This window comes from Camellia sinensis, chromosome 4, assembly GCF_055761805.1.
Source record: "Camellia sinensis isolate YWXY chromosome 4, ASM5576180v1, whole genome shotgun sequence".
NCBI classification, from domain to species: domain Eukaryota; kingdom Viridiplantae; phylum Streptophyta; class Magnoliopsida; order Ericales; family Theaceae; genus Camellia; species Camellia sinensis.
The window spans coordinates 173241659-173262262 of record NC_138964.1 but is presented as its reverse complement, the minus strand read 5'-3'; the positions used below and the strand labels follow the sequence as shown (position 1 = coordinate 173262262).

Here is a 20604-nt window from a genome sequence, read left to right as displayed (position 1 = left end):
TTCATCAAAGCCAATGTACTTGACTTTTCTATTATAGTTTTTGACTGCTTTCTTTTTTTGCAAAAGAATGCTATTTAATGCCAGGATTCTAGCTTCATCTATGCTTTCTAATTCCAAGCACATACTCTGATGGTATTGCTCAAGATCTAACTGGTCTTGGCATCTTACCCTTAATGATTTAATATTAATTTTCACAGGTAACACTACATCATGCGCATATACTAAGGCATAAGAAGTGACTCCTGTGCTTGACCTTGGGGAAGTCCTACAAGCCCACAACACATCCAACAATAAGTTACGCCAATGCCTAGGATTATCTTCCACAACCTTTTGTATTCCCTTTTTCAAGGACTTATTGGATGATTCAGCTTAACCATTGGCTTGTGCATAATAGGGAGTGGAATTAACAAGGCTAATTCTAAACTCTGCCACAAAAGACTTTACCATCTTCCCATCAAATACAGTCTCATTATCAACAGTTATAGTCTGTAGGATACCAAATCTATGGATTAAATCTTTAATGAATCCAATGACCTCAGTCTGGTCTACAGCCTTGTATGGCTTAGCTTCAACCCATTTAGTGAAGTAATCAGTGGCCACTAAAATGAAACAATGATACTTCGAAGAAGGTGGGTGTATTTTCCCCATCATATCCATAGCCCATCCTCTAAATAGCCAAGGCTTCACTACTGCATACAGGTCAGTTATGGGCACATGCCTTATTATGCCATGCTTTTGACATGCCTGGCAACTTTTTACATATTCTATGCAGTCTTTAAGGATAGTTGACCAATAGTAGGAATGCCTTCGAAGCAACCATCTCATTTTCACCCCAGGCTGATGAGCACCACAGATGCCTTCATGAACCTCAGCCATAGCTGTTAATGCTTCTTTTGGGCCTAAACATTCCAGCAATAAACCATCTCCCCCTCTTTTGTAGAGAGCATTACCATACATCACGTATTGCATAGATTGCAATTTAATTTTTCTACTAGCCTTCGAAGATGGGCCAGCCAAGTACTGCATTATTGGACGCCTCCAATCTTGTTCTTGTAAGTCATTCTGGTTGACTTCCAGGACCACATTCCTTTTATTTAAGGGTGATATTAATTTCTGATACGTTGTTTGGCTTATGTCCCTTTGAGCATTATCCCTTCTCTTGAAATTCAAAGCTTTCTGAGCCACATCATTAGCTCTATTATTCAAGAATCTTGGGACATGAGTTACATTTGCTATTTGAAATTGAGAAAGCAGATGTAATGTAACAACATAGTATGGCAACATGTTTATACTTTGACATTTGAAAATTTCTTTTACTTGGTTAACCACCAATTGAGAATCTCCAAATATGTTAACTGCATGAACTTGAAATCCAATAAGAATTTCCAGTCCCACTATTAAGGCTTCATACTCAGCTTGATTATTAGAATAAGTAATTTCATCCACTCTGAAACCATGTGTGGTTTCTACTCCTTATGGTGACTTAATCACTATACCAATTCCAGTTAGGCCATTGGCTTTTGATCCATCGAACCATATTTGCCATGGCTCAACACTAGCCATACCAAGTTCTATTATCTCTTGGCTTTCTGTTTAAGATGGATGGTCTGTCAAAAAATTAGCTAAAACTTGTCTTTTTACTGCCTTTTGGGGAACATATTCTAAATGAAATTCTGATAAGGCTAGTATCCATTTGCCAATTCTTCCCCTCAACATAGGTCTAGCTAACATATACTTAACCAAATCTGTGGTTACAATTACCAAGACAGTTGTAGGTAAAAAACAGCATCTTAATTTTATTGCAGCAAAATACAATGCAACGCACAACTTTTCTACACCTGAGTATTTACATTCACAAGAATTTAAAAACCTACTAAGGTAATAAACAGCTTGCTCCTTGCCTTCTTCATTGTCTTGGACTAGGAAAGCTCCCAATGAATCCTTTGCTGCAGCTATGTATAACTTCAAGGGCTTCTCACGCTTTGATGGCATTAGCACTGGAGGGTTGGCCAAGTAGGCTTAGATTCATTCGAAAGCAATTTGATGCTCTGCTGTCCACACAAATTCCTCTTCATCTCTTAACCTTAACAAGGAAGAAAATACTTTAGTTTTCCCTGTAGTGTTAGAAATGAATCTTCGAAGAAAATTAACCTGTCCAAGGAACTTTTGTAATTCCTTTTTATTTGATGGAGGTCTGGCTTCAATGATGGCTTTGGCTTTATTCTGGTCAATTTGTATTCCTTTCTTGTGTACTACATAGCCCAAGAAATTTCCAGATGATACGCCAAAAGCACACTTAAGAGGATTGAGCTTCAACTTGAACTTTCTCATTCTTTCGAAAGCTGCTTCTAAGTGAAACAGATGCTCCTCTATGGATTGAGATTTAACTACAATATCATCAATATAACACTCTAAGGCTTCGTTTGGGAACCCTCCATTTTAGTCAAAAAGTTACTAAATTAGCCAAAAAGCCAACAACCCATACTAAAAAGTCAAAGATTCTCTTTTCTCTCTACTTTTTGCACATCTTTTCGTAAAAAGTCAAAAAGTCATCCCAAACATACTAGTTTTTTTTAGCTCATATTTTAGCCAAATAACTAAAAAGTTACTAAATTAGCCTGTTCCCAAACGAGGCCTAAATACCCCCCAATGAGGTCGTGAAAGATAGTGTTCATAGCCCTCTGATATGTAGCCCCAGCATTCTTCAGACCAAATGGCATTTTAACCCATTCGAAGGTGCCAATATTCCCAGGACATCTGAATGCTGCTTTGTGAACATCCTCCTTTGCAATGCAGATTTGGTTATGACTAGAGTGCCCATCCATCATTGATAAAATTTGATGCCCTGCTGAACTGTCTACCAACAAATCTATTATAGGCATAGGATACTCTTCTTTTGGAGTTGCTAGATTTAAGTTTCTGAAATCAATACATACCCTCATTTTATCATTCTTCTTAACTACAGACACAATATTAGATAGCCATTCAACATACTTGGCTGTCCTAACAAAGCCTGCCTTGAGTAGTCTAAGAATTTCCTCATTAACTTTCTGAATCACTTCTGGACTCATTCTTCTTAGTTTTTACTTTTATGGCTTGAAATTAGGCTTTATAAGGAGCCTATGTTCCACTAATGACCTATCCAATCCTGGTAGTTCATTATAAGACCATACAAAACAATCTTTATATCTCCTCAGAATAACTAATAACTGGTTCCTGTCAAGAGTATTCAACCAAGAACTTATATAAATGGGCTGTTGTACAGAACCTTCCCCTAAATTTATTTCTTCTAAGGGGTCTTGTATCTGAGAACTTACTGAAGCTCCTTCTTTGATTCCTTCTAGCTTTAAAGAATTTGATTCCTTCTAGCTTTAAAGAAATCTCCTTGCTGTGTTCTGCTCCCAGGTTCTTTGATTCAACATCTTTACCCTTCTCCTCATAGACAAAGTCTATCCACAAGGCTTCTTCTTCCTGTATCTCCTGGACTTTTGTTTCAATGTCCAATGCACAGTATTTATCAAGGGCCAAAACTCTGGCCTGTTGCTGCTCCTGCTTGCAGCCAATTATCATGGCTTTTTTCTCTTGCTCTTGCACTTTCTGGACTATTGATTTTACATCTAATATTGAGAACTTAATTAGAGCCAAAGACTTGGCTTCTTGTGCTTCACCTCTTTGCCTACAACCAGGCATCATTGTCATCCTTAACGACAACCTCTTCATTAGCACTCTCCTAGACTAAGTGCTTCAGGTGTGTCACTTCCTCATCAGCCATCACTTCGGCTGAGCCATCAGGTTTCCTCAGTATACTGAGTGGTGTCACTCCCTCAATATATAATTTGGCCTCTGCAAAGTCTGCACAGGCTATGAAGGGTTGATGATTCGTATCAATTTCCTCTGTCTCTCTATTACCCAAGGCCATCATTATTTTCTGATGCAAAGAGGAAGGCACACACTTGTTAGTGTGAATCCAATCTCTACCAAGTAAAGCATTGTACTTAGCATTGTTGTCAATAACGAAGAATGCCGTCATGCAGTCCCTGGTTCCCACACTCAGGTTGATCGGCAGAATTTCCTGAGCCATCTGTCTGTCTCCAACGAAACCAGCAATGGTAGTGCTGGTTGGGATTAACCTGGGATTCCTTTTCCCTAGTTTCTTCAAAGAAGATTTCGGTAGTAAGTTCACCGCTGCTCCATTATCCACCAAGACTCGGTTCAATTGTATTCCATCGAAAAATGCCTTGATATACAAAGGCTTGACATGCTGTGTCATAGAATTCGAGGGATACTCAAAAGGATATGAGAGGTTAATGCTCACCTCTTCCTCACTCTCATATTCAGTTTCCATTGGGGTAGCCATTCCGGATTCATCATGCACCATACTTACTTGTGAGTCTTCACTAGAGACTGAAATTGGGTCAATTTCTTGTCCCTCTTGGTTCTCATCTCCAGCTTGGAATTCATGCGGTAGTATGTGTACCATATTCACTGACACTGAGCCAAATTGGATGGCTGGCTGTGTCTGTTTCTCCTCTTGGCCACCTTGTTCAGTTACTCCAGAAGCATCCTCCATACTGCATTCTGGCACTTCGTTACTAACAAACTCCTTCGAATGGTCTTTGATGACCAGCTTTTCAACCAAAAATGTTTGTTCAACCATGAAGGCTTCGAACATTTCTTCCTCAACCATTTCTTTCTTTTGGCCTAAGCCAACTTCTTTCTCTGTCTCGCTATCACTCTCCATCAATGCCTTCTCCAATCCTACTAAACTAGACCTCTCTGTGGCTTTTAGTTCAGAGTGAACTTTGGCCAACTGTTCTCTGTTGCAAACCGTTTTGCCTTGTAGAGTTGGTTTTGGAGTATGGTCTGACTTTGGATTCTTCTTTCCTTCTGTCTGGACCAATGAAGAACTCTCTCCACTTTCTTTCAAGTCCTTTTGGTACTGAGTGTACCTACGCTGAATCTTCCTCTTTTGTAATCTAGAAATCACGAGGACCATATCTGGTTCCTTTGTTTTTGGGTGTTTAAGCGATACCCAATTGTTTGGAGCCACCAAAGGAGGTTTGACTATCCTACCTTAGTTTCCAACAACACTTCTCTGGGTAGACACTTCCCTAGGTTTGTTCTGCATCACAAACCAGTCTGGAACTCCAGGTACCCATGAACCTACTGACCCAGCCGTTGAACTGCTTCTTTCTTCCTTCGAATCCATCTTCAAAGGTGACTGTGAAGGCCACTGCTTGGTCCTGACTTCATGTTTTGGGCCTAACTCAGGCTTTTGATGAAGGTGTCCACTTTTTGTCCTGCATGACGTTGGTCTAGGGGGCCAATCTCTGGCTTTAATCCCATAAACTGAACCTCTCTCCAGTCTCCTCTTAGAATGACTGCTCTCCATTCTGTGATAATTAGGTGGCCTGTACTCATATAAAGGCCTCTTGCCTTTGGAATGCATTCTATCAGCTGCTGGTTCAACCATCAATGGCTGCTGCTTAACACCAGATGGATATGGCCTTTTATTGAAAGCATTGGTTGGTTTAGGACGCCTCTACACATCCTTGTAATATTGTTTCCCATCAATTGGAAGCCCTTTCAACCATTTGTAGCTCAGTATGCACCTGGGACACATCCTTTGTATTACAGCTACCTCTAAAGAATCGTTATCTAGTGCTTCTTCATCAGAGTCTTCCCTCTGGTGTGAGAAACCTTATCCAATAGCTGGTAGATTTCCAGTGTCCTTCTTGATAGTTGTCTGGTTGGCAACATGCATCTGCACATTGACTTCTCTCAATTCTTTCAAGGACAAGCTTCGAAAGTCTGGCATTATGACATTGGCTGCCACCTCTTCAATTTTTGGAAATGGATTACTGTCGATCGCCATGGCCGTTTTTACTTTGGCTGAGAATTTCAAACTTCCTTTCCGAATTTGTTCTTGGATCCTGTCTCGAAAAACAATACAGTTCTTAGTTGAGTGAGACCAAGAATTATGCCACTTACAATATACTTTTCCTTTAAGTTCATCTGGAGATGGAATTTTAACTCCTTTTGGTAACTTAAGGAAGTTGGCTGCAAGCAAATGATAAAAAATGTCATATGCCTTAGTTAAATCGAAAGAGTATTTCCTGTGAAGGTCTTTCTTTTTAAACTGCTAGTCAACTGTTGTATCCTTATGAATTAATGCTTCACAGATCACAAGTTCTTTCCCCACAATCTCTGCTGCATCAATCTCATAATTAGGATCTCTATAATATGTCTTGTACGATGCATTATTTCGATCTTGTTCCTCCTCTAGTAATGCTTCGTACCTAGACACCTTATAAGTCAGTTCCACTAAGTCTCTGAACTCAGTTGAGTCAAACTTCTTTCGAAGCCTAAACTCTAAACCATTTTGAGCCAATCTCACGAATTCTGCCTCTGGTAGGATGACCCTACATTTGTTTCGAGCCCTTTTAAATCTGGCAATAAACTGGGTAGCCTTCTCATTAGGCCTTTGACTCAATCTTGCCAAGTCTACCATAGAAATCTCTGGCTCCGATTGGAAGAATTGGGCATGAAATGCCTCTTCCATTTGTTGCCTCGTTTGGATAAAGCCAAGTGTAAGGTTAATATACCATACAAATGCTCCCCCAGCCAAGGAATTTGGGAATAACCTTAACTTCATATCGTCATTATTAGTAAATTCATCGCATTGAGCAGCAAACCTAGCAATATGCTCCACTGTTGATTGGTTTCCATTCCCATAAAAAAGGGCAAAATCTAGTATCCTGAAACCTCTTGGGTATTCATGTACCCTATCTACCCATTCTGGGTATGGTTTCCTGTATACAGGAGTCTGGACCCCCCGAGCCATCGGTCCACGCATCTCTCTAACAATGTCAGCAATTTGGTCCCTAGGGACCATATTTTGTGCCTACTGAACCACTATTGGAGGGACAAACACAGGATTTGGTGGACAACCTTGTGCCTGCGGTCCTCTTGGTCCATAAGGTAGTATATTTGGGACTGGTTGTCCCTGTGGTATAGGTTACTGTTGGGGGTGTGGGTAACCCCTTTGAGCCTGTCCTGCGAAAGGACCTGCGAAAGGTGCTGGAACAGGTGTTGTGTCCCTTCCATTTGTAGGAAAACCTTCCAACCCCCCAGGTATAAATTCGAATAAGGGATTAGTGAACCCCCTCGTGCCATGTATGGCTTCGAACTTGAGATTTGGAATCATTCTTATACCATTTTCTTATACTGGACCAGATCCACCAATTTGCATGGCTTCACTGTTAAGTATTGAGGCATTTTGACTTGCCATAGGCCTCGTAATAGGTTCGTACCAAGATTGAGGTAATGGTCTTTCATAGTTCTGATTACTAGTTTGACCATTAGAATGTCCATTAACTTACATAGGCTGTTTATCTTTAGCCAATCTTTGTTGAGGGATAGTTAAAACTTCCTTCATGTGTCTTGCGTTTGTTGGTTGGTGGTTATTCATTTGATCCAAAAAGGATGTTGCCCACCTTTCCATCGTGTTCATTAACTGCTGTCACATGGCATCTACTAAGCCACCCCATGGATTTATTGGCTGAGTAGATGGAACAGTGGATGGTCCAATTCTTTGGTCTCGTCCAATATTATGAACATGTGGTACTTGTTTTGAAGTGCTGGTTTGTTCGACCATAGGTTCTGATAAAATGGAAGTTCCTACAAGATGTATTATTACATTATCCTCTAGATTAGGTATCTCTACCTCTCCTTCCACCCCTTCTTCCAAGTGTTCAATTTCTCATTGTCTCCTACGTCTAGCCATTTCAATTAGTCCCACTGGGCATGCCAAAAATATATGTTGGCTTTTTGACTTTCGAAGGTTATTTTTGTAATTGCGAGCGGGCCAGCAAAGATCAATCAGTCCTTACAGAAAATTAAGTGCCAACCAATTATCAGACAATTATGTTTTAGTTCTTTCAACCTCAATGAATAGGACTTTTACTGGTGGCTTGATTTAGGAGAATTAAACAAGATAACAATTAAATGAAGAACAATTAAAGCATTTCATTAAAATGAAAAACTTACAATGACCCAAACTCAGCCTCGTAGAGGTTTACAACAACAATCTACTACTTGAAACTACTCATATGAACGAAGTGCAGTGTAAGAATTTAAAGTATAGGAATGTAAAGAACAGGAAATGTAAGACTGGAAATGTAAAACTGAAAAGGAAAATAAGTGAATAAGACTGGTTTTTGGGATCTGAGTCTGGGAGTCTTTTTGTGGGCCTTCTTTGCTATTTATACTTCTCAAGGATGACCATCGAACTGCATTTCTAACCGTCGAACTGCTCCTCCATGATTGCTGATCATGTTGCCTTATAATTAGCTCCACTATGCTATCACTTGCAGTTAGGCATCCCTCTTAAATTTGAATTTAAATGTGAGTAATCGTTGAAGCCACATCACCTTGCATCTCTTTGTTGATCCACTACTACTCAGATCTCGTAATAAACAATACTAACTGCCACGTGTACGATCAGGATCAAAGACTTGAATAGTCTTCCTGTATTACCCTTATTCTGCTGCGCGTCGAATTGTAATTGGCTTGTACAAAATATGTAGCCAACAATATGTTCGGTATAAAATCGTTTGTATATAATTTTTAAAATTAACTTATGTTATCTTATATGTTTTAATTGAAACACATTGTATCTATTCAATTTTAGCATAAATGCTTATCCATAATAATTTTTGTAACCCATATACTCTTAAGTTTGGGATAAATTAAAAAAATCAAAAAGTTATTAAAAAAACTAAAAAGTCTATACTATTCAAGGGTAGTTTATGGGAGAAGCCATAATTTTGCCCTTCGAATTAACTATCCAAAAAGTCCAAAAGTCAAAAGGATAAAATGGTCATTGTGATTTTACTATAATATTTTATTATACATCTTTTTCGTAAAAAGTCAAAAAGTTATCCCAAACATACATTTTTTTTTCCCTCCACATTTTTAACCAAAAAGTCAAAAAATACACTTATATAACACATCCTAAACAACTACTTAATATAATACCTTCTTTTTTTCTTTTTCTTTTTTTCTGCGATGTGCTTATAATTGATTTAACAATTCAGGAGATGAAGACTAGAGAGAGAGGGAGAGAGAGAGAGATGGATTCATCTTGTATATAGTTTTTGACAGGCTCAAGAGTGGGGTGATGGAGTAGAGTTATCGAACACATTTTGTGTTATTATTGTGTATAATTTTAACTCCTTATTTTCTAAGAAGCATCCTTCTTAGAAAAACATGCTTACATTTGGTTTGTGAAAAAACATAAAGAAACAAATGAAAAATGAAAATTATCTATGTTCCCTTGGGACTGGTCCTGTTGTTTTTGCAAAAGAAAAATTCTTGTTGGTCCGAATGGTTCAAATGTAAGGAAACAAATGAAAAATGAAAAATATCTATGTTCTCTTGGGACTGGTCCTGTGGCTTTTGCCAAAAAAAAATACTTGGTAGCTCGAATTTGTGTAGCTCGAATAGCACAAATGTATCAAAACAATGTCGTTTTGATACAACGATGTTGTTTTGATACTACGACGTCATTTTGATACATTCGAGCCATGAATTTTCGAATCACCATGCATATTACTGTTTGCAAAATATTTATTATGTCCCATATAATACACACATTAACCTGTTTACTTTACACTGCACATTTCAATCTCAAAAATTATTTAGCCTCCGTTTGGCAACACAATTTGGGGCTAAAATAGCCACTACAGTCCAAAATTGGCTAATTTAGCCACCAAATGACAAACACTACTTCAGAGGCATGACTTACGGGAGCATCTATTCACACACACACCTCTCTCTATACACATCTTCCACACACAACCCTCCAACATATTTCTTCATTAAGTGTGTGTGAAAAGTGGATGTGGTGTGTGCAAATAGAACCTCCCCATGACTTACATACATGGCGGGGTGAAAGTACCAAACTACCCCTCATTCAATGTTGACACCAACACAACCTCCCTTTGTTGGACTGTCACTCTCCAAAAACAAACGAAGGTACAATGATGTTATACATGTACACAATGCTATAATTTTTAGACTTAAAATTTTAAAAAATATTTGAAATAATTTAAATAAATATATTTTTTAATTTCTTATAAAAAATAAAAAATTATATAATTAAAAAAATAAAATAATAAAAAATAAGAAAAATAAGTTAAACCATTTAATCCTTTAAATTCTTTTATATACCATTTAATCCTAATGTATTGCCAGATTTTTGAGGGTGTGGTTTGATTACATTTATTTTTACGTCAATACCGTTTGGAGGGTGTGATTTCTCTCTCTTTCTCTCTCTGCAACTAGATAGATTCACTGATTCGAAAGAGTTGCAAAGAGTTGTGTATGATTCTAGTGCTTCGATTTCATTATATCAACATTGGATATGAGCCGATCTACATCGGCAATGACTTCGACGGAGGTGAAACTGAGATCTGACGGTGGTGGTGGATCTGGATCTCACGATTGGAGAAGCGGATGAGGGTGCAATTGGAGCAACGAAGAAAGGCAGAAGAGTGGCGGCAGAGGAGCGATGCAGAGAGAGAGAGAGAGGGTGGGAGAGAGCAGTTTGGCGAGGCCTCGGTGGCCGCAGCGGCAGAGGCGCGATTGTGGAAGAGGCCGCTACCTTGTGGCCACGCTGTGAGGAGATGGTGAAATAAGGCGGACTCAACACCTTTGCCATCATGTATTTGATTTGAGGGAAATGATGTTCGAATGTTTGATGATGTTGGTTGATGTTGATGATGTCCACAATTTTGTTGTATATAGAACAAGAGAAAAAGAAAGATGATAATAAAATTAACCCCACCATATTGTTTTTAATGTAAAATGTTACTGTTATTCATGACAAGACAAAGGCAAAGGCATAGGCATGGGAGGAGGTCACCTTACTACTTGAAATAATAACCACCTGGTACATGAAAAAATAAGAAGACGACAACTACTCAAAGTGGCTCCGAAATACAGCTCTTTTTCATATCTCTGAATTGGCCTACTATGAAAGAGCAGGGCACAATCTCAAAGAGTGTAACTAAGTGAACGTTCATGGTTTCCACAGGATGGTGGTAGCTGCAATCATGGAGGTAACCACGTATGGATCCATGTTCGAAGCAGGCCTCCTGTCCTCAAAATACCCTTTCCCTGCCTTTTCAGTGTCTCGGCCAACACGAACAGATGCACCACGGTTTGCAACCCCCTGGTGGGAAAAAAATTAATAAAGCATGAGCACAAGTAAAGTCTCTCAGGTTTGCTTTGTATTACGAACATGAGCTAGGTCCATTGCAATAGTTATTCCCTCTGTCTCAAATTATTTGTCCATTTTTGGTGGGTCAATAAATAATGACTTGTTAAAAAAGAAAATTCCACAAATTAAAAGATCTCAATTCTTGTAGATAAGTCTTTAAAACCATTGAAAAATAATAAATTACAAAATATAAATCACTTTTGTTTTGTGTAATATCTGGAATAATGAAACAATTTGGGACGGAGGGAGTACTAGTCATAAAAACTAGACCATGATAACAAAAATCACGAGAATCATATCCTCAAGTGGTCCGTCGGGCTTGAAAGGGTATATCAATCAATCATAGAGATTGGATGTAAAAGCAAAAAATGTGCTCTTGAATTTTCATAGAAAAAAGAAAATTTTACAATTCAGACTAAAGGCATATTTATTATTGCATAAATTACAATGCGGGACCAAAAGAAATTCAAAATGACTGCAATTGAATGAATCAAGGAATGTTTGTTGTGAACGCTAAGCATTCTTTCATAATTGATCTAAATGATGCAAGCTAAATAATATATAAAACAATAACAAATTTGGAATATTTGAAGAGGAAAAATAATTATTTACCCATAAGAAGGTGTTGATGTCAGCTGTCTCATGTCGTCCAGTGAGACGACGCTCGTTGCCTTCACCATATGCAGCAATATGTTCTTTGTGCTTCAGTCCAAGCTTCTCAATAGCCTTTTTGATGACCTGATAACCTCCATCTTTCCTCATAGACTTGGTGCTGAAATTAGGATTAAAATTCATCAAATATTCCAAATATGTAAAGTGCCATTAGTCCCTTAAATGAAATTTCATCCATTACCTGTAATTTGTATGAGCACCGGCTCCATTCCAATCACCCTGGCGTGCAAAAAACCATGATTTCGACTTAAGATGGCAATAATAGCGATAGCTATAGGGACATTAAGGTAAATGCAATTTCATTGTGCTCAAGAAGTGTCGAAACCAGATGTTCCGACCTCCTTCAGTAAATTTAACAATGAGAAAATTAAGATGCTTGGGAATGATGAAGAGCAAAGTAAACATGAAAAATCTAACCTCGATAGGTTTGGGGTCAAAAGATACCACAACCCCAGCGATCTCAGTGATCCTCTGTTAATAACAGAAAATAAAAGCAGTTTAGACAACACATGTATTATTCATATTCATACACCATTAAAAAAGTATTAGTGGTTAGAAGTAGTACGTATTTCAATTAGGTACTTTACCTCTAGAATGTAACGAGCCACCCACAATTCATCCCCGGCTGAGATGCCAACAGCAGGTCCAACTTGAAACTCCCACTGTATAGTACAAAGAAATATTTGTTTTAACTATCTATTGCACTGATGAATACTAGGAATTCAGATTAGGAGAACAAAAACATAAGGAGACAATTGAAAATTATTAATTTTACCTGGCCCGGCATCACCTCACCATTGATTCCACTTATGTTAATCCCGGCATAAAGGCAAGCCTTGTAGTGTGAATCAACAATATCACGTCCAAAAGCTTTGTCGGCACCAGCGCCACAGTAGTATGGTCCCTATGTTGCGATAACAAAAGGTTCAACTATAAGTCTTAGGCAAAAAGAAATAGCCACAAAAATATTCACCAGAGCATCTACAAGAATTGCTATTATATGCAATTGAATTCTGCACAATAAACAGCAAATTAAAAAGGTGCATAATAAGGACTTCTTTATATATGTTTTTTAATAGCATTGCACAAGTGGCTCAAAAAGATTAAAAGCTAACATAATATAATGTAATTTTATCCTTTTTGACACACAGAAAGGGTTGCAAAGCATGTCAGTATCCAAAAGTTCACAAGGGCTAAACCAGCAGACAAAATTAATTTACCAGGTTCAAGAAAATTCTAAAATTGGGAGGACATGATCACTAAATATTAGACAGAATAGACAAATGAAATAGTTGATATTCGGAAAAAGTATCAATTTCATTACCTGAGGTCCAGGATAACCTCCCTTTGGCCACCCGATAGGCCACTTAACATCTTTTTGCAACAAGGTGTACTCTTGCTCAATACCATACCTATTTTAAAATTAAAATTCAAAATAAATTACAGTCTCCAAAAGTTAAATGGACAAAGATACTCAAACAACAGTGACAATTAAGTTTTGACAAAATATTGTGAAAAGCTTGAAATCCTTTACCAAGGTTCTTCAGCAACAACATCAGTGTGGCTGAAAATCTTCTCAGCATTGTACCTCTTGTTGGTTGGAATTGGTTCACCAGCAGGAGTGTAAGCATCACACATGACCTAAGACAATAATGATTAATGAGAAAAATAGCACAACAAAACTTTTTTAACACATCGTTTAAGATCTCACAATGAAAGTGCCCCAAAACCCAAATGAATTGAGGAAATGTTTTGTTCATTGGAACGATTTAAGGAAGGAATGGAATGACTATTCCTTGGCCTTCCAATTCTCCTAAATTGGTGAATGGTGCTTTTATTTCCAATGTTAAATTCCTTTCCTTTTTACCGAACCAAACATGAGATGATTATTCTGATGGAATGACTACTCCATTCCAATGAACTGCATGAATGCACTAACTCACCAATATATTGTTTCCCTTCCTGAATGGATCTTTAAAAATTGCTTGAGGGCTGTTTTGATACATAATCACCAAATTACAAAGGTAAGCACTCGTAACATTTATCGGGTAAAACTTAAATTTAGAAAGAGACTAAATAAGACCATAAAAGCAAGCGCAAATTAAAGTGAAGATATGAAAATTGGGAAAACAAGATAACATACTATATGATCACTTCACTGTCTTCTCCAGGTGCTTGACCTGTGCTAGATCCATCATAATTCCACTTGGGAAGCTTTTTGGGATCATTAACGGGTCCAGAAAGAGTCTGAATAAACAACAACATATATATTACAAATCACTAAAACCAATCAAGAAGATGAACAATAACTACAAGAACAACTTGACAAACAAATTTTAAATAAGTAAAAAGCAATTACCCTTGCTTTGCTTCTGAGGTCCAAGCCAGTACCACCAATCCTATTCAACGATTCAAAATTAACAATCAAAGTTGTATAATTATAGATTTTAACAATCAAAAAAAAAAAAAAAGGCAACCACAAATAAAGAAAAAAATGTCATGAAGCATACTATATTGAGAGAAGACTATGACAAAGTTTCATCTACAAACAAGATGAACACTCGATTACCAAATGAAATAACTGAAATTTGTATCCAATTGTGCAAACATTCTGATGACTATAACACAGCAATACAATTAAAGAGATGATTAAAATAAAAGAGATGCTACAATGTACACCCCAAAAGGGTGTATATGGTGTGTACTTCATAACTTTTCTCACCTCAACACCACAAAATGTGGCAACAATAACGAGGTAAATATAACATGCCATAACTTCAGCATTCATAACTTTAGGGTACAAACCATAAATTCACTATTTGTAATTTTATGGCAAATATCATAACACACCACAAACATTAATAACTTCCATGGAGGTAATATTAACATTTTTTGAACATGAGCAAATTTTTAAAAAAAGGGGGGGACGTTGTAGATTTCTCCTTAAAACAATATTAGTGAAATCTCCACATGACGACATTAGATATATAAATCTAATGAATCAACTGATTAAAACAACCTTAGATATATAAAAATCTCATGAATCATTTGATTAAAAGAAAAGTACAAGTAAATTGATTATGTCCAAACAGGGCACTGTACACAGAAGAACAGAGAATTATTGCTAATGAAAAGGTTACTCAATGAAAATATAACCCAAAAGTACAAAAATTGGAGTTATCATATGAAAATTAGATGGACTAAGGGCATCTCCAGCGTATACTCATTTTTTTCATTAAAAAATTGAATAAAAATCGCGCGCTCCATCGGAAAATTTTGGACTGTCATCAAATCATTGATCGACCGGAGGACGACCGGGCATACAGTCGACCGGCCAGTATAATTTTCAATCAAATCTGAAATATGTTGTGGGCAATTTTTCACCGAAGTAGTCATCCGGAAGGACAACCAGGACATCCGATGGTGTTGTACTACCTGCAACTCCAACGACTTTGAACAGGAAATTGGTGAAAACCACAGCCATCCTCGATTTGATAAAAACTGTAAGACCATCTCCAATGGTTCATTAATTCTGTCGTCAAATTTAAATTTGATGGAAAAACATCTATTTTATAGTTTCAACAAATGAGTATCAAATCGAAGATATAAAAATTCCTTCACCAAATTGAGGACGCTGGGAACTTTCATCAAATCACTGTTCAGAGCTTTTGAATTTTCATCCCGGGATGTCCTACTAGAGAATGACCGCCTCTAGGCAAAAAATTTTTGAAAAAAATACACCGGCCAGTCAACCAGTCGGACATCTGGCCGGTCTGAAATCTCAAAATCTTCCCTTGAAACACTTGATATCAAATAGAGTTATTACTTAAATTTGGTATTAAAAAAAATTGTGCACACCATTGGAGATGCTCTAACATATCCTGGATTTGATATTGGTGTGATGAAACATCGGAGCAACAAAAAGTTACTTTTTTCATCAAATTTAAATTTGATGAAAGAAAAGTTGCTGGGTTGGAGATGGTCTAACAACAGAACAACAATGAAGATGAAAATGAAAAAACAATGATTGATAACAAAAAGGTGAGATCTTGCAACAAGACTGATCTAAGGGGAAACAAATCAAAAACAGAGCATACCCATTTGCTACCAGAACGGTATGAACCCAGATCGCTAAACAAACAAAACAAAAATAACCAAGACTAAAAACAAAGATCAATGGCAGTGGAAACTTAAAAAAATAATAATAGTAATAATAAATAAATAAATAAATAAATAAAATAAAATAAATCTGATGTATGGCAAAAAAAATTGGTGGATCGCGAGGAATAGAAACCGCATGCCATGAGAACGACACATTTGTGACAGCAACATTGGATCGAAAAGCAAAGCCCAAAAAAAAGCAAAGAAAACAGGGCAAACCCACCAATACTGAAGAAACAGAACATGTGTGGAAAAACAAAGCAAACCCAACAACAATAACGACAACCCAGACAAAAAAAAAAAAAAAAAAACAGAACAGAACAGACGGGGAACACAGACTCACCATATGTACTCGGCAATGATCTTCTCCGTAGAGTCGGAGAGGTTCATGTTGATGAGATCTGAAAGCTGAGCCATGTTTTCACACTATCACAAATTGCTCTGGTTCTCTCTCTCTCTCCCTCTCTCTTATCTCTTCTGCGTTTATATTATCTTTGTGTTTGTGATTGTTGATTAGTATTACAGAGCGTAAGCAGAGGGGATGGTTGCACTTTATAGAGCGACCTCTGTGTTGAAAGTATGGCGATGTAAAATGCCGTTTTTTTTCTTTTTATTTTTTGTTTTTTTTATGAACATAGTTCAATCTGTATCAATCTGCCTTTTTAATCGGTGTTGGTTTGATTGGCGAAATCTTCCTACTTAAATTATTTTAATAGATTATTTTAATTTTTAATTATTTTAATAAGTTAGAATATTAAAATAAATTAAAATATTTGTTTTTTATTAATTAAGTATGATGTTTGTGGAGGAAAAAATTAATAATTATAGATTTAATTTGATTTTTTTATTGATTAATCTATTTTGTCTTTTTTTAGATTTTAACAAAAATAAAATAAAATAAAATTGATTTTCAAAGCACCCCACGCGTTAAAATGTTTTTTAAATGATATTTTATATTATAATATAGATTAGAAAAGAATAATTTTAATTTTAATTATTTATTTTTAATAATTTTAACTCTATCGTTTTATAAAAGTGTTAATTGAATACTTAACTAAATCAAATTAAGTTTTGAGTCCCAACAAATAAAATCGGCAATATGAATCATTTTTCTCCACTCAATTCTGTCAACGGTTATTTGGTTAATCAAATTAAAAAAATTCATATATTTATTTATTACATTAACCCACATCAATTTAAGTCTGCTCATTCCCCTAACACTTCTATCTACCATCAATGTATTTTGTCAGTTTTCGTTATATACACTATTACAAAAATAGTTAAAGATCACACTTTGACAAAAAAAATATCTCACTTTTATTTGAAGTATGATAAAAAAAATTAGATTAATATTTTAATCATACTTAATTTGATTAAGTGTGATCATATTTATTTTTTATGTCACTTTTCAATTAAGTGTGATTATATATACACTATTACTTTTTAATCACACTTTTTAAATAAGTATGATTATATATATATATATATATACTAGCGTATGCCTGTGCCTGAAGGCACGGTGTAAATAATGTTAGGATTAAAAAAATAATGTTAGGATTAAATTCACAGAACTCTTCACAAAAACTCACTTTTACTTATATAATATATAGCTAGTTAGACAGATGTGCCTCATCAAAAGTGTAATTAACTTTTTTTAAAAAAAAAGGATAAGGAGAGACTCTCTAGGACTCATGCATCACAATTGACAAACACATTTCCAGAGACATGGTTTTCATTTTTCTTCATCTTTCTCACCTCTAGGATCCCCAAATTCCTCATACATATATGAGAGGGTGATTTATGATCAGGAGTTGGGCCGAGGTAACGGCCGAGCAGATTGAGAGCCCAACGGTGCATGGGGCCGAGATCAAAAACCCACACTTTCTCTCACATTTGTAGAGATAAAAAACCCATAATTTGTATCATCATCAAAAACCCACACTTTCTCTCTCTGTGCAAAAATGGCTTCAGTGATATACACACGTTTCTTTTTTTGATCTCTCATTTTTAACACCATGTGAGAGTGTAACTTAACTGGTTTATCGAGATGTAAGTAGCCAAATCTTTTGAAATGGCATATAGTTGTCCTGTAGCATGTCTAAAATACCTGTTTCCTACCTCCCCGAATTTCCAAGATTCAAGTTCATGGTACCTCACTCCCCTGTTCCACAGAGTGCACAAATAAGACATATAAAAGCTTAACACTTTCTCAACATCCAGTTAACAGCAAGAATTTTAGGACAAAATTCCACTTACTTCTGAGCAAGGACAGGACCAGATTTCATACATCCGATATGCACCCGTGGCTTTTTCTTGTATCTTGCCAAAGTTTCTCCTAGTGTTGCTGCAAAATTTACAACATCTTACCCAATGCAACAAAATAAATAAATAATTTGTAGAGTTACAAACATATATAATTTCATTTTCAAGTAAAACTTGTTGAATCAATCATATCAGTCGTAGATTTGAATTTAGAGGTTCATATGAACATGGGCATCTGAAGTTTCTACCTCGATTGGGAATTTAAAAGTTGTAACACATTGAGTGTCTTGCATCTATGTATTGGATTTTAGACCTTCATGTATGCATTTTATTTTTATATCAAGTACTAAAAACAAATTTCTTACCTATATTTACATGAACATCATCATCAACTTTGACATAAAAATCTGCATCCCATGAAGCAACAGCAGCAGCAAAATATGACTGTCTTCACATAAAAATCTGCATCCCACGAAGCTTGAGTCTGCATAAAAACCCAATTCAAGTAAAATTAATACATTAAAGACTATCAAATCTTATGAATTTAATAGTTTGTTGAACTTAATTAGCAAGAAAAATAGAGTAAGGGTGTTGAATACTCACAGAGGCCGACTATAGGTGGTAAATTCGCAAGCTTTGAATAACTTATTCCCTGCAGTGTGAGATAAAATCGACATGAGATCTTTGAATAACTTATTCTTTGCTATATATTTTTCTGGGATAGTATATGACCCCGATATGTGACATAGAACAAATAATTTTCCTAGCCGTTTAGTTGTGTTTCTGTTTGTAGTTTTTTTGAAAAACGAAGACAATGAAAAATTCTAAAAATGGCCATCATTTTAATATTTATGATTATATATACATGAACTGGTTTAGTTGCGTTTTCATTTTCTGTCATCTGCTTTTCATTTTTGGAAAAATACCCAGAAATATGACATAAAACTGGATAATTTTCCTACATAGCCATATCAGAATATTTTCCTAAAATTGGTTTTCTGCAGACAGGCATTGATTGGAGGAAATTATGGCCTTCTCAACACTACAACATTTATCCCTAATTCGGATTATTACGGGTTAGTCAATATTGAGATTTTCTAAAACCCTTTACTATTTAATAAAGCTGAAATTATCATTTTGACACATTTATTCTATATTAATGTTTGGTTGGCTCTTCTACAGTGCTCTTCTGTGGCATCGCTTAATGGGAAAGATTGTACTTCAGACCACTTATGACAGTTCCCCTTATCTATGCGTATATTCTCATTGTTCAAAGAAAGAAGTAAGCGCAATATTCTTAACCTTTTTTAGCTTAATTTCTCTTTCTTCTCAATAATATATCATTTAGCTATCACTTCATTAATTAAATTCATTTACTCTATTTTATCTCAGTCGGGCATTTCACTGCTTCTAATCAACATGTCAAATTCTACTACCTATGAAGTTTCGGTTGCGGATGACTTGAACTTCTATCCTGACAACTATGATGATAACCAACAACAAATCCACAGGGAAGAGTACCACTTGACTCCAAGAGATGGCAATATTCAAAGTGATGTGTTGATGTTAAATGGTGTCCCCTTGGTGCTCACAGAGTCAAAGGATATACCAGCTATGTATCCAGTGCTCGTGCATGCTTCAAACCCTATCAGTGTTGCACCTGATTCTATTGTTTTTGCAACTCTTAAAGATTTCAAAGCACCAGCTTGTTCTTAGGAATTTTTCTTTATGTCACGTTATTAGAGATCTTTGATTTATTTATTTATTTTTTGGGTATATATTTACAAATGGTAATAATTTTGTTTCATTTCGTCACATTAATCAAAAAATAGAAGTTAAAAACACCATGAAATGTCACATTTCTGGATATTTTGAATAATGCCCCAGGGCTATGTAGTAAATAATCAGAAAATATTCTCACCTAATAATCAGAAAATTTTCATTTTCTGATATGGCTATGTAGCCATATTCTCACCTAAATATTCTCACCTACATAGCCATATTCTCACCTAAAAACACTTAAATTAGGTGAGAAGTGTTTCATTTTCTGTCATCTGCTATGAAGAATGAATAATGCCCCTGCTCTCATGAGTCATATCCCCAGTTTAAGGTGAATACATAATGAAATGTATTGAAAATTTTATTACGCATGTATAGACTGACTATGCATTTTTGTGGAAATGATGATAAACAGAAATGAACCCAAGTCAAGGATTTCAAAGCAA

The 20604-nt window shown here is 36.1% G+C and overlaps 1 protein-coding gene, 1 long non-coding RNA gene and 1 pseudogene across 2 annotated transcripts; 1 reads left to right on the top strand and 2 right to left on the bottom strand.

Moving 5' to 3' along the window:
• Positions 1–10834: 10834 nt before the first annotated feature.
• LOC114310255 (glutamine synthetase nodule isozyme) lies at positions 10835–16809 on the bottom strand. The gene is made up of 12 exons (XM_028256209.2): positions 16461–16809; positions 14316–14355; positions 14100–14203; positions 13900–13948; positions 13491–13597; positions 13281–13368; positions 12732–12860; positions 12544–12618; positions 12374–12427; positions 12138–12175; positions 11897–12056; positions 10835–11236 (listed from the first exon to the last, which is right to left on the bottom strand). The coding sequence occupies exons 1-12, from the start codon at positions 16532–16534 to the stop codon at positions 11084–11086; spliced, it is 1071 nt and encodes a 356-aa protein (XP_028112010.2). The 5' UTR covers positions 16535–16809; the 3' UTR covers positions 10835–11083.
• A 1174-nt stretch (positions 16810–17983) lies between these two features.
• On the bottom strand, positions 17984–19034 carry LOC114266385 (uncharacterized). The gene is made up of 4 exons (XR_014327906.1): positions 18983–19034; positions 18745–18863; positions 18374–18461; positions 17984–18278 (listed from the first exon to the last, which is right to left on the bottom strand). It is a non-coding gene; the product is annotated as an uncharacterized LOC114266385 (long non-coding RNA).
• Positions 19035–19583: 549 nt separating this feature from the next.
• LOC114266386 (heparanase-like protein 2 pseudogene) lies at positions 19584–20095 on the top strand (annotated as a pseudogene).
• The last annotated feature ends 509 nt before the right edge of the window (positions 20096–20604 follow it).

What these genes read in the sequence shown, in the direction of transcription:
- LOC114310255 (XM_028256209.2), bottom strand. Translation starts at nt 16,534, where the DNA reads ATGGCTCAGCTTTCAGATCTCATCAACATGAACCTCTCCGACTCTACG. An exon ending in TGGCTCGTTACATTCTAGAG is followed by an intron (nt 12,428 to 12,543) that starts GTAAAGTACCTA and finishes TGTTATTAACAG; the next exon opens with AGGATCACTGAGATCGCTGG. An exon ending in TTGACCCCAAACCTATCGAG is followed by an intron (nt 12,176 to 12,373) that starts GTTAGATTTTTC and finishes TTTGCACGCCAG; the next exon opens with GGTGATTGGAATGGAGCCGG.